Source organism: Canis aureus, chromosome 1 (genome assembly GCF_053574225.1).
Source record: "Canis aureus isolate CA01 chromosome 1, VMU_Caureus_v.1.0, whole genome shotgun sequence".
NCBI lineage: Eukaryota > Metazoa > Chordata > Mammalia > Carnivora > Canidae > Canis > Canis aureus.
Window position 1 is genome coordinate 35,310,897 of NC_135611.1, and position 14,041 is coordinate 35,324,937.

The following is a 14,041-nucleotide window of genomic DNA, read 5'->3' on the forward strand; positions in this document are numbered from 1 at the left end:
AAGTCATTTAATTATCATTTATAAATACATTGCAGTTTTTGAAGTGTTTTCACACCATATGTTAATGACCACAACTGAAGGAAATCATAAAGCCACTTCCAGGATTGGAGATGTCTTTTGACTGGTGTTTCTTCTGTGGGGACAAATGGTCGGTTTGAAGCTATTTCCTATCTCACTGACAGAATAATCAGTTACTAAGTATTTATTGACACTAATGGGATATGCAAGTTGGGTTTCAAGTTTTTCTCAGTTGTGAGAAAGAAACCAGGAGGGGTTTCTGAAGCTCACATGGATGTAGTAGGAGAATACGTGGTACACTACCCTTACCTGTAAGGGAAGACATAAAACCAGCTGGGCAGCCTCACAGCCAGGCCTCAGAAAAACGAACGTTGGGCATTGTTATAGCCAGGCCTGGAAAGAAGCTCCTTTCCTCTGACAGTAGTTCTGGAAACCTGACAGCAGCTCTGATAACCTCACAAATTCAATATTCAGCCCTTCTATATCCACTTCTCTATCCACTAGATTGGAATCCTTATTCCACTACCACCTCAGGTCTCTGTTGCTGTTACAAAATACTTTTCCACTTCATAGCTTCTAGTATCTCATGGCTTCTACTTCCTGCCATGTATCTTTTGCTTTAGCCCATCCTACTGTCTCCTAATGTTCTTTGTGTGTCTGACATGTAAAGCCTCTAAAAGAAAGACCAGGGTCAGCGGTCATGATCCCATATGATGCAACTCCATTGGGCTTATGTTGCAACAAGCAGGTCACCATCCAGGCCACTGCCTAACTATAGTAGGCTCTCTTGGGATCAAGCACTGGTTCCTTGTCCAGTTGGCTTCAACAAGGAAAGTCAAGTCATAGTATATGCAGCATGACAAGCCATGCATAAAAAATCCCTTAGAAAAAGTAAACTGAGCATGGCAGGCACATGGGGTTCCTCAGAGAGAGCAGTGTGGCCTGTCCAAAGCAAGGTGAGCCACACCAGTACTCCTGCTAGTTGAACCCCAGACTTAGTCCCCTTTCTGGCCCAGTTCTCCATGTGCCCTGTGCACAGGACCTGGACTTTAGTCATTTTTTTCCATAAATGGACACCTGTGTCTTCTTTCCCCATCAAGATTGGCTCTGGGATAGGAGGCAGCTCTTTATATGCTTACCTGAAATAACTCATGGTTTTTCTGTTTTAAATGTTTTCTTGCTAATTACTGTGGTTTGAGTAAGGGCTAACTAGAATGGCAAACACTGGGGAAGTTAAAAATTTCAAAAGCATTCCATGAGTAAGTTTATTTCCAAATGTAAAAAAAAAAAAAAAATGACAGAAAATATGTCTACATCTTAATCTCCAGAACCTGTGAATATTACCTATTATGGCAAAAGAGTGATTATTAACTTATAAGGCAGAAAGATGTGATTGCTTCAGGATCTGGGAAGGAGGGGCCTCTCTTGGATCACCAGTGTCTGTATGTGAGGAAGGCAGGGAGAGATCAAGCAGACATGCAGAACAGCAAGAGGTAGCATGAGCAAGAGACAGGGATTGGAGTAATGCAGTCCCAAGCCAAGGAATGCCGGCAACTTCTAGATGCTGGATGAGACAGGGAAGGGGACTGTCCTGGAGCCTTTGGAGGACTGCTTCCCCACCTACTTTAATTTCTAGCCTCCAGGACTGTGAAAGAATAAATGCTTCTTGCTTTAAACCACCCATTTGGGATCCCTGGGTGGTGCAGCGGTTTGGCGCCTGCCTTTGGCCTGGGGCGCGATCCTGGAGACCCGGGATCGAATCCCACGTTGGGCTCCCTGCATGGAGCCTGCTTCTCCCTCTGCCTGTGTCTCTGCCTCTCTGTCTCTCTCTGTGTGACTATCATGAATAAATAAATAAAATATTTAAAAAAATAAAATAAAATAAAAAATAAATAAATAAACCACCCATTTTAGGTAATCTTTACAGAAGCCTTGGGAAATTAATACATAGACTACCTGAAATGTTCCATGGAGGTCTCCAGAGTTCTTATCTTGAAAACCAGCCTATCTTTGGAGGTTTGTGTGTGTGTGTGTGTGTGTGTGTGTGTGTGTGTTTCAAACTAGAGTCGATTTTGACCTAAGGCAGGTTCAGGATAGCCCTGTGGCAAACCATCCTGAGGGGGCCAAACTGCCAGCTCCATGAGAGTGAAACTGCACTGTACACTACAGGTGCTGCCTACTGTTTGTTGAATGAATCCATGAATTCCCCAGATGAAATCCTCCTAATTTTTTTTTTTAATTTTCTAGTTCTGTGCACCCAAATGACCCTTCTGGCTCCAGATCATGCTACATTTAAAGCTGCAGCTTTTCAGGCCTTCCCCTCCCCCCTATCCTGGCCCCATCCCTGGCCTTTTACATACAGCTCTTTCCACTGTTCTTCCTTCCACCACCTACATACACATTCTGGATAAGAAAGGCAATTGGCCCTCCCTTTTGTTCCCTTTAAACCAAGCAAACTGTTGTTTCTGAAATAAACCCCATTATAGCTTCTTTCCATTTTTATTCTCCTTCTCTCCAACTCTAAAGCTTAATCAAACTCTATCCCCACAGACAGAACATTCTCCTCTTTGGAACTTTCATGCCACCTAATCCCTTTTCTGTTCACTTAATTATCTCTTGAAGACCAGATATTTATGTGCATACGCCCCTTCTGCCAAATTTAAGAGTATTCTATGATGGGGTTCATCATTCTTTTGATGTGCAGTACAGGAACAGCTAGCATAAAACCCCACATATACCAGATCGTTGAATAGGGTGGAAAATGGGGGGAAGTGGGGAGGTTCAACCAGAGTAGAGAAATTCTGTGATAAAAGCCTTAATGTGCTAGGAAGTTAATAAGGTAAATCAAATTGTTTTGAAATAACATTGAAGGCCCAGCTGAAATGGTAATGGGCTAGTCTGAACTCATATGGGTAAGATCAAAATGTTTAGATGAATCTGCACTTACTTCCTTAGTTTTTTTTTTTTTCTATTGCTCTATATAACAAATTGCCGAAATTTAGCTGCTTAAAACAACATACATTTATCATCTCACAGTTTCTGTAGGTCAGGCATCCAAATATGGCTTAGCTGGGTCATTGACTTTAGATCCAGGCTAAGGGTGTGGTGAATGTGTCAGCCAGGGTTGGGGTCTTATTTGAAGGGTTGAGTGGGGAAGAATCTCCTTCTAAGCTCATGTGGACGTTGGCAGGATTCAGTGTTTCTAGGGCTGTTAGACTTAGGGCCTCAGTATCTAGCTGGCTCTTGGCCAGAGGTCACCCCCTCAGCTCTTGCCATGTGGACCTCCCTAACATAGCTACTTGCCTTATCAAAACTATCTAGGGAAGTAGCCACCTAGCAAAACAGAAGTCTCAATCTTATCTAGCCCAGTGACATCCCATCAACGTCACCATATACTTCAGTTAGAAGCAAGCCAGTGGGCTACTATTCTCAAAGGCATGAATACCAGGAAGCTAGGATCATGGAAAACACATCTTAGAATTGTCTATCACCATCTGGTAACTACCATAGGCATTCTTATATATTTCTAAGTATTTTGAACAGGTCATGTTCCAAAACTGTATTTCTTGTTCAGATGGAATATAGAATTTAGGATTTTTTTCTTATATAAATAGAATTAGATTCCTGGACTTAACAACCAGGTAAGGGCCATCTAACCTTTAAAATACCAAGTATCATGCTAACCAAATTACTTTAACCAACATTTATTTTATTTATAATAAATTTTTAAATATATTAAGTATGTTTTAAAGTATATTTATTACACTTACTAAAATAACACTTATTATTAACCTATGAGAATATACTTCCCAAATGTCAAGTTGAGATGCTGGGAAAAATTGTCTAGTTAACAGATCTTCAGCATAGCCATGTAGGGAAATTAGGAGTTCTGTACTTCTGCCATCAGGAGCTCATTAACTATTTCACACTAAGAATATGAACAGACTATTCCCAAGCAAAATATTTATCCACAAGCTGATGTTTGTCAATGATGCATTTACTGCAGTCATTCTAGGAAGTCCTCGATATTTGTACTGAAAATCTAAATGTTCCAACAGGGACAGTAAATCATTTTCAGAGTCTTTCATAATGTGTAATTCAAGGAACCATTTCAAATCATTTTTAAATTCTTCAGACTAAACAAATCTTCCACTGCAGTAGTCCCCTGTGCTGAAGTTCCTGGTCCTGATTTGTTTACGCTAAACCTCCTGGGTTAGTAACGATGCCACCTTCCTCTCCCTACAGCTCAGTGTAGAAGAATCTCCCTGTTAGGTGAGCAAAGAAATTCTTTTGATTTTTTAGATTCATCAAAGGCTGGCCCTTTTCCTTTTTGAAGTCTTCTCTTGCTTCCTAGCCATTGGGGAGTGCTTTGAACTCAGCCCCCACTGACCCTGTTTCCTCTTCAAAGACTTCTTCCCTTCTGTGTGGTGAGAAAATGCCTTTTGAAAGTGGTGGGTTCCTGCCCGACACAGGTCTGTTGCAGTAAGCAGCAACAAACAGCAGTAATAATAAGCAGCAGTAGTAGGTCTTGGTAATTTCAGAGAGATCTGGAGCAAACGTGGAAATCAAAGAAAAACCACTTTGCAGTGTCACTTGCAGGAGAGAGAATTTACATGCCTAAATATTACCTGTGTTGCAGCCTCTGTAACTTAGATGAAACAAGAGAATGGCATCTAAAGTGGCCCGATGGTAGGTGGAAACTTTGGCCCAAGTAAACATCCAAGAGACACTAGACATGGCAAAGTCCAAATTTAAAACAACTTAATAGTGGGAATCTTCCATATACACCTTAACAGTTAGACCATTTTATGAGGCAATGTCCTAGCTGTCCTGTTGATGTACCTGTTTTGTTTCATCTATAAACACAACCTGAAGCTGAAAATTCTGGAGAAAACTTCTTTTTCTTAGATACTGCTTCATAGACTCATGGACTAGTTATAGGTTGATTCTGGTGAGCTTTCTTTTTTTCCCCAATTTAAGTCACTGACTTAGATATGTAACAATTTTAGCTCTAATGAGCTATATATTTTTGTATTCTAAGGAAGATGCTAATAGACTTTTGATAGCTTATAAGGCAATTAAAAGTAGATCCTTCCCACTCTAGAAGTCTCTGACCCTGTAATCTCGAGTAAACTATCAGGTATGAGCATGAGCCAGTTCTTAGGTACAGAACATCAGTGGTCTGCAATTAGCAACATCAAACATACTGTCCTTCATATATAATGACAGTTCTTTCAGTCATGGAGTATATTAATTTTCTAGGGCTGCCATAACAAAGTGGCACAGACTGGGTGACTTAACAGAAATTTATTACTCACAATTCTGGAGGCTAGAAGTCCAGGATCAAGGTGCTAGCAGGGTTGGTTTCTCCTGAGGTCTTTCCTTGCTTGCAGATGGCCAGCTTCTCACTATGTCTTCAGTAACCCTTTCTCTGTGTGAGCATACCTCTGGTGTCTCACCCTCTACTTTAAGGATACTAGTCCTACTGGATTAAGGCCCCACCCTTATAGTCTCATTGAACCTCAATTACTTTTTTCAAGGCCCTGTGTTCAAATACAGTAACATTGGGGGTTGGGGACTTCAACATATGAATTTAGGGGGCAACATAAGTCAGTCCATAACAAGAAGTCACCAACTACGCCTGTGGGTGGATTGGAAGTCACAACTAGTTTGTGAAAATGTGTGTGAGTATGTGCATTTGTGGATTTTTCTGAGAGAGAGTCCATGCCTTTCATGAGAATTTCAAAGAATGCTAATAAATAGGACACACTGGGTTTGGGGTTTTTTTGTTTGTTTTTTTAAAGATTTTATTTATTCATTTGACAGAAAGAGAGACAGAGCACAAGCAAGGGGAGCAGCAGAGGGAAATGGAGAAGCAGGCTCTCCATCAAGCATGGGGCCCAATGCGGGGCTCCATCCCAGGACTCTGAGATCATGACCTGAGGCAAAGGCAGATGCTCAACTGACTGATGTGCCCCACGACACGCTGTTTTACATCAAGTTTTCTAATTATTTTTCTAGGTGTGATGATATATGCTAATCCTTCATAAAGAGGCTGTGATTCTATAAACTGTTGCTCCATCCTTTCTAGGTTTTAAGATATTTTGTCTGACTACAAATCACCATTCTTTCTAAAGATTAGGGAATCATTGGAGAACATGGTTTTTTATCCTTCTGAGATGACTAACATGATGCTGTTGTATTTTTCATTATTGTATACTTTGAGAGTGTCTTCCTTTGGGAATGATGGCTTATGTGCTTAAGAAAAAATACAGTTTTATAAATCAAATAAATAACTGAGGTAGGTAAAAAGAATAACAAATTAAAAAGTGATTATGAATTTAGGACATAATAATAGTATTGCAAAAATAAATAAATAAAATTCAACTTCCCAAGTATAGGCAGTGTTGTTGGTTTTTGTTGTTGTTGTTGTTGTTTTGCCTCCATAATGTGCAGACAAAAGCACTGAAAACAAGTGGTCAGAGAAATGGGCCCTATGGTAAAAACTGAAAGAAATTAGAATTTTTTAAATGGAAAATAGAGGAGGACCAATACTTTAAAAATTACTCCCACCCTTTCTCCATGTCTTCTAAGTCTACACCTTTATATGAGTCCCTATGATTTGCTGTTTTCTGAAGCTACTATTTTTTAAAATATTTTATTTATTTATTTTTTATTTGAGAGAGGGAGGAAGAGAGAGAGCAGAGGAAGGGGCACAGGGAGAAGGAGAGAGAGAGAGAGAATCTCAAGCAGACTCCCTGCTGAGTGTGGAGCCCAATATAGGACTCAATCTCATGACCTTAAGATCATGACCTGAGCTGATATCAAGAGTCAGATCTTAAGCAACTGAGCCACCCAGGTGCCCCAGGGGCTACCATATTTGTGCTATTGACTTTCTAAAATTGAATTTTAGATTTTCATTGGCCATTAATAAATTTTATTTTGGGAGATTTAGACTTTTTTTTTTTTTCCCAGTGATTTCCAATTTTTTTTAAAGTATGGAGCTATTAAATCCAAACAAAATCTTTCATGGATGCCGAGGGGATAAAAATGAGACATATAGCTAGATAGGGTCAGAAAGGGTCCTACTGAATATAATACATATTTAATATGGTATTTCCCTAATGCAAAGTACACCCTGTGAAATTCTCTGGTCCATCAACAGTTTTTAGTATATATTGCTTTCTTTCTTTAGTACTCTCTGTATATTGAGATTATCAGAAGAAAAAAAAGAAAACTATGTTCCCAGCTTTTTTACAAAGACTTTTTAAAATATATTTATTTCCTCTGACTGCAGCCTCTTTTAAAATGTCAGTAGTGGATGGGAAAAGTAAGACAATGCTCACTTCCCTTTCCTCGTTTTAGGACAATGATGGCAGGAGGGGACTGGAAATCTTAAATCATCTAACTGGCTTTGGAAATATTTTCAACCTTTGGTCTCATTTGCCCCTAAAGCATGCAGCTGGAGTCACAGAAACTAAATATTTAAGACAACCTATGACTTTCTGGTGAGTGGCTATTTTGGAAAGAATCATTTTAAAGCTGCCATGTCATTTTAGCTGAAGTCAACTGTGTCAGTTTCAAAGACAGCTGGCAGCTTACTGCCTTGATCCATGCCTGATGGCTTTTAGGGAGTGTTCCAAGATCCTGGGGTCTCATCCATTTTGTTCCTTCTCAATAGCACCTGAGTCACTAAAATAAAGTTTGAAATGTACTGTTTACAACTCAGAGAAAGCTTGAATATATCCAGGTGGCATAACTTTGTAAACAACAACAACAAAAGCAAAACAAAAAAACATTTTTTTTCACTGACCTCTGCAAAGAATTGAAGAGACCCTTAAAAAACAAGTTAAACTTCTGAAATTAGTACAAATGCAATTCTTGTGAGTCTTTGGGGTTTCCAGTGGAAACATATAACTGAGTTTCTGCATGTGTATATGGGTTAAACTATAGTAGTTTAAACTATAGTATAGTATACTATATAGTATAGTATAGTATAGTATAGTATAGTATAGTATAGTATAGTATAGTATAGTAGTTAAGCATTTATATTTTTACAAAAAGTTTTATGCCTGCTTTTTGGGTTTGGGTTTGGTTTAGTTTGGTTCTCACAATATTTTGGCTCTAAATGGCTCCGCAAAGAACTAAAATTGTGATATTTTATGTAATTTGCCCCAGGTCATGTAGAGTTTGTGTGAAAGCCAAGTTGAGATTTTTTTTTTTTTTATCCAGGCTTTATCTTAATCTGTTGCATTAATTAGCCAATACATGATGGCGTGTTTCTTGGGTTGTCTGAAGGTTCTGGATAGTGTACTAAAGCATATGGAGACAGAGATAAATCATGGTCTCTCTCCTCACACATGCATACTCTGTCTTGACCCCATGAGCTCAGTCAGTCCAATAGGCCAAGATAACCTCTTCATGAGCTCTAATTCTTACTTGTGTCAAATAAGATCTGTGGAAGACAGAGACTTCTGCTTTGGTGAGAGGCTGAGTTCCCCTACTGTTCATCACATCCTGCCAGCTCTCAGGGTTGGACATATCCATGTGCAGCTGGTGGTGCTTTTTTGTTGGGATTTTGAATGTTAAGGAGGGAAAGGAAACTAATAACTACTGAATGTTTGTTTATGCCCATCTGTGGGTTTACATAATTTAATCCTCATGACAATCTCATGTGAATATTATCTTCATTTAATAGATGAGGAAACTGAGAATCAGAAAACCCAAATAAATGTCCACGGTCCTCTAACTTAATCACTGACATCAACAGGATTTGAATCTAGGCTTCTCCAAAGACAAAGGCCAGATGTTTCCCACTAGACTGAACCTTTTCTATACAAATGGTAGAGAATATAATTTCTCAATTTCCTCATCAGTAAAATAAAGACAAAAGTCTTCCACATCATTTAATCTATCATAAAATGGAAAAGTATTAAATACACTGAACAAATTCAAATGAGCTTTAGTTCATTCAGCCTCTCTGAATTGTGAACAACCAACTTGCAAATTATGACTCAAATCAATAGAATTAATGTTTGCACTGACTCAGCAATGCTGAATTACAACTGATCTCATTGCAAAGATTTCATCTTAATCATTGCTAACATTAAATAGAGCAGTATCTTCTGTTCTCACCCACACCCTTTTGCAAAACTCATAAAACTTTTGCTTAAAGACTTTTCTTCTATTACATGGTTCTTCCCCTGCAGCTTCTGCTAACTAATGAAAATGTTTTGTGGACTTAATTGGCAGAGAAAATGAAAGAGGGACATGTGAATAGAATGGAGAAAGAAATCCGTAGGGGGACTGGCATAGCTGAAGCAAAGAGCCACTTTGGAGATTATAAATGAAAACTTAAATTGAAAACATCTTGAGGAACAATTAAGGAAAGATCTTAAATTCTAGGCCCAAGAGTTTAGATTGGATAATATGGACTAGTAGTATTGACTGCACTATTGTCTTCTGTCTCTGTTAACTACTGATGTGGGTTTTACTGAGGCCTCTGCTGACCTCCACTTGCCAGAACATCAAGAGACATTTTTCAGTTCTTATTTTGCCTTCTCAGTAGAATTAAATGCTACTGACTGCTCTCTCCTCACATCTTCCTTCTTGGTTCCTTAATACTACATGGTCTGGCTTTCCTTTTCTGTCTCTGGCTACCTCCTCTACTGTGCAATGCAGGCTTATCTTCTGCCATCCAGCACAAAACATGGAGTTCTCCAAGTCTTGTTCTTAGGCCCTCTTTTGGTCTTAATATACACTTGTCTCATAAGTGAGCTTATCTATACCCAAAGCTTCATTGACCATGTAGCTAAAGCTTCTTTCCAAGGGGCAGACCTACATGTACTTGATCATCATAAGGCTTCCTCATGCCTAACATGCTCACAGCCAAAGTTAGGAATGTACCCTCCCCTTCCCCACACCAAGGTAGTTCAGTCGGTTAAGTGTCTGCCTTCCACTCAGGTCATGATCCTGGGGTCCTGAAATCAAGCCCCACATTGGGCTTCCTGCTCAGTGAGGAGCCTGCTTTTCTCTTTCCCTCTGCCCCTACCCCCTCACTTCTGTATTAGCTTTCTCTAATAAATAAGTAAAACCTTAAAAAAAAAGAATATACCACCCCCCTACCAAAAAGACCCTGTTCAGTTCCCAGTGTTTTACAAGACAGAAATCGAAGGGAAGTCAGAATGACTCTCAGTGTCTTATTTGAGTACTTGTTTGGATAATGGATAGGGAACACTAGAAGAACAATAACTTGAAAAGATGGCTGGCGATGAATTTTGTTTTAAACTTACTGCATGTGAACTGATTAAAAGTTTCAGTATGATAAGATTTGGATATAGTGACCTGGAGACCAATTGAACCATTTCTGTAGAGTTGGTGGGCCAAAGTTGCTTTGGAGAAGGGGGTAAATAAAGATAGTAAGGGTCTTCTACTCTTGCAGACACCCCTCCCCACCCCCCTATTGTCAGTTCAATATGCATAGTTGTACTCAGTTTTTATTAAACAGTTGGAATCTACTACTATCCTTTTATTTTCTTTAAGAGCCATAAACTTCATCTGTTCATTCATTCTTTCATTCATTCATCCATGATCATAGATTCCCTACATGGGCCCACTAAGGCCACTCTACTCCAAGTTCACTCAAAACCCTCTGGGGTACTGTGGTCACAAGAAAGAATCAAGGAAAGATTATAGCTGGGACAATAAAAGAATGATAACACAAACATCTATTGAGCAATTATTCTGTGATGGGTACTATGATGAACACTTTATATACATTGTCTGATTATTCCTGCACACTATTAGGCAGTTATTATTTTTAACTCCATTTTATAGATGTGTGAACTGAGGCTTAAATATGCTGTCTGCCCCAAAGCTAGTAAGTACAAAGCTAGAATGCTACCCATGTTCAACTTCAAAGCCCTTCCCTCAGTCAGTCACTTTTCATCTCACACCTGCAAAAGCTATTCATTGATCAGTACATTTTGCGTAGAGAAAGCCTACAGTTGGCCTCATTCTTACTTTTGCTCATTAAAATTAACAGGCAAAACAAACAAACAAACAAACATGCCTTTCTCTTTGGGTTCAGCTTTTTAGCTGAAAAGAAAGGGCTGATAATTAAAAATGAGAGTCCCAGAGTTTCAAACACAAGCAAACAGCCTAGGGATGACCTGGGAGCCTCACTGTAACCCACCACAGCTGATGTTCTATAGGCCAGTGGAAAGAAGGAAAGCATTGGTTGCTCTTTGATGTTCACACCTCGCAACCCATGCAAAGCTAGATTTGGAGGTGGTGTGTAAATACTGGTGGCCTTGACCTAAGCAAGCAGGTTTCCCCTTGAAACGTAGCTTTAGTTAAGTGTCAGAATCTACAGGGGAGAAATAGAAATCCATTACAAAAACCCATGTAAATTGTAACTCTTCCCTTTCCTCCATATTAAAATGTTTTAAATGCTGGAGTCTAAAGTGTTTTAACACACCTGGAGAAATAGAATCACCTCCAAACTAACCTCCACAGTGAGTTGAGTCCACAAAAATGAAAAGTTAGAGGAAACCTCATTCACTTAGAGTTACCATTGCCTCAGGAGAAGAGAAATCTAGTTAAGGACACCTCCAGTGAGAGCAATGAGCTAAGCAAACAACTCTAACCTTGCAATGACTTAAGGAATTTCTTGGAGTTCTTTTCCTTCCTTGATGTTAGTGCATTAAATTTAAATTGGATGGTAATCCTTGGGCTCTGGGAAAAGCAAATGGATAGTTTATGGTCAATTTCCCTCAATGATTATCTTTCAGCAAACGTGTGAGTTATGAGAGAGAGAGAGAGAGAATCTAACCCATCCCACTGTTGAAAAAGAGACTTGGATGACACATTCGAGGTGCTCCTGCTAAGAGGCTTTCCACAATTGCTGCAGCCCAACCATGGATGCGACAGCGAAATAAATAACAGAAGGCAGTCAGAGAATTTGCAAGAGGAAGTGTTTTCATAATATGGCTTAGCAAAAAACATCTCTATATGAAATCTACTTGCAAATTTAAACTGTACCAGGGGAAGGTAAATGGGTTTATATAATCTGAGTAGCATAGGAAATATTAAATACTTCATGTTGTTAAAACAGTGTGACATCATTGCCAAGATGCTTTTTCTCTAGGAAATTGAAGGCTCCATCCACAAGTGAGGGATGGGAAGAATTATTTATTGTGGGAAAACTCTTAACATGCTCACAGGCCTGCCTCTTTTATCTTATTGTATTTGAAGCTGCAGAACCTAAAGGGAAGCAGCAGCAGAGAAAATAAGGACATTTTGGGAAGCTGTGGCCTTCAGATGAGGGAAATTGCTGCCAGAAATACCATTAACTTACTACGTGATCATATATGGATTTTAAGAAGTAGGGATTCTTAAGGGTTTCCAGAATGAAGGAAGGGATTTTTAGACAGGATTAGAAAAAGATAGAGGCAGCCAAAATAAATCAAACAGAACTAAAATTGGAGACTCATTCTTTAAAAAAACGTTTACAATCTAGCAAGTGGAAGATCTTAGGAAGACATATAACCATTATACTTTCCCCTAGAGTTTCCCAGAAGGCCAGAGATGGACACTCATTAGGTGACCACACATAAGAATCATGCAATGGGCACTTTTCTGCCTAAACATTATCAATGCTTTAACAATTTTCAGTATGCATTCGTGTTGCAAACCATTCTAAGTCCTCCCCTTTACATTTCTCTGCAAATTTGATTAGGTAGTCTGAGATACCACACATCAAGTTACCACCCGAGATAAGGAGGAGACCATCTAGTTGGCAGGGGAATGCCACAAGGAATATATGTTAGGGCACTCAAGTCCCAGCAGACTGACTTGAAAACTTGAAACCAAAAACACCAGGACTTCTGGCCAAGGCAGTGGGCAAGGGAAATCAGATTAGCACATTCTCTCCACCCATCCAATCGTCCGAGACTTCACCCTTTATAAAGTCAGGTGGCCCCACCCCAGCACTGCTTATGGCGACCAACCATTTTTAAATGTCCTCCAGCAAAGCCACAGGGATCCAATATTTAGTGCACAACTTTCATTTGATAGCTCTTCCTTTTCATTTACTGTGTCCTGAGATTTTATCTGGTTTTCTTCCTCTCTTATCACTGACTTAAATTTCTCCCTCCTTCTCACTGTTTTATTTCTCATATCTGGAGTGTGTTCATTTTCACCATTTCTTGCTCATCTTCTCAGCTTATGTTATAAGCTGAGCCCTGTTTCGTCGTATTTCTTGTTTTCTTGAGAAAACAAGAAAGTATTTTGCAAGTATTATGCAAGTATTTTCCTATACATAGGCAACATCTTCTTTAATGCATTCTTCACAACTTTTCATGAATTTATCTTTAATAATAAAGTAATACATACAAATCAAAGAACATTTGAAAAAATATAAAACTATAGAAACAGGAAAGATGGTCACTCATGATCCTTCAGACAAAGGAAGTCAGTGTTATAATGTCTTCCTTTTAGGAACAAAAACAAGATTTTTAAAAACTATATATGATAATATAAGTAGTCTTTGATGTTCTTTGGTGTCAAAATATGATTATAAGTATTTTTCTTAATGTCTTTTAGTGGCTATGTAGGACTCTGTGGAGTGGATATATCTTAGTTTAAAAATCGTTTCTCATTGTAGATCATTAAGATCATTTTAAATTATTTTGCTGTTGTAAATAGTGTTAGAGAAAATATCTTTGTTCACTAAGCTGAGGAAGGGTGTGTTTTTATCTTGTGTTTATTTGTCTTATTTAGGATGATTATTATTTCTTTAGCATTGACCCAGAAGTTCAATTGCAATCTTTGGGAAAGGGTTCAGAGCCCTTGATAAGAGGGTCAGTTTCCAAAACTGCGGGTGCCACATATTCTTTGTCCAGCATTCATGAGTGTGTAGTGTTCACCTCCTTCTTGCAACTAAGAATTCTGAGTATTCTTGTCTTAAAAGAAAGACTTGCTAATTTAATATGTGAAAATAGTTTTTCACTTGAATGTAACT

At 38.8% G+C, this 14,041-nt stretch overlaps 1 protein-coding gene across 12 annotated transcripts in view; it reads left to right on the forward strand.

Annotated features, from left to right (window-relative positions):
* Nucleotides 1-14,041, forward strand: part of AIG1 (androgen induced 1) — a 242,083-nt gene that overhangs the window by 158,383 nt on the left and 69,659 nt on the right. For 2 of the 12 annotated variants that reach the window (XR_013378058.1, XR_013378083.1), the window contains one exon: nucleotides 7,384-7,526. The exons of 9 other annotated variants lie outside the window; for them this stretch is intronic. Coding sequence is in view for 1 of the 3 variants with exons in the window: in XM_077895445.1 (XP_077751571.1) it covers nucleotides 5,845-5,961 (117 nt within the window). In the remaining 2 variants the exon portion in view is untranslated. Of the gene's footprint in view, nucleotides 1-5,844; nucleotides 6,417-7,383; nucleotides 7,527-14,041 lie in introns of those variants that run through there. One more of the 12 variants, XM_077895445.1, reaches the window with a different exon arrangement.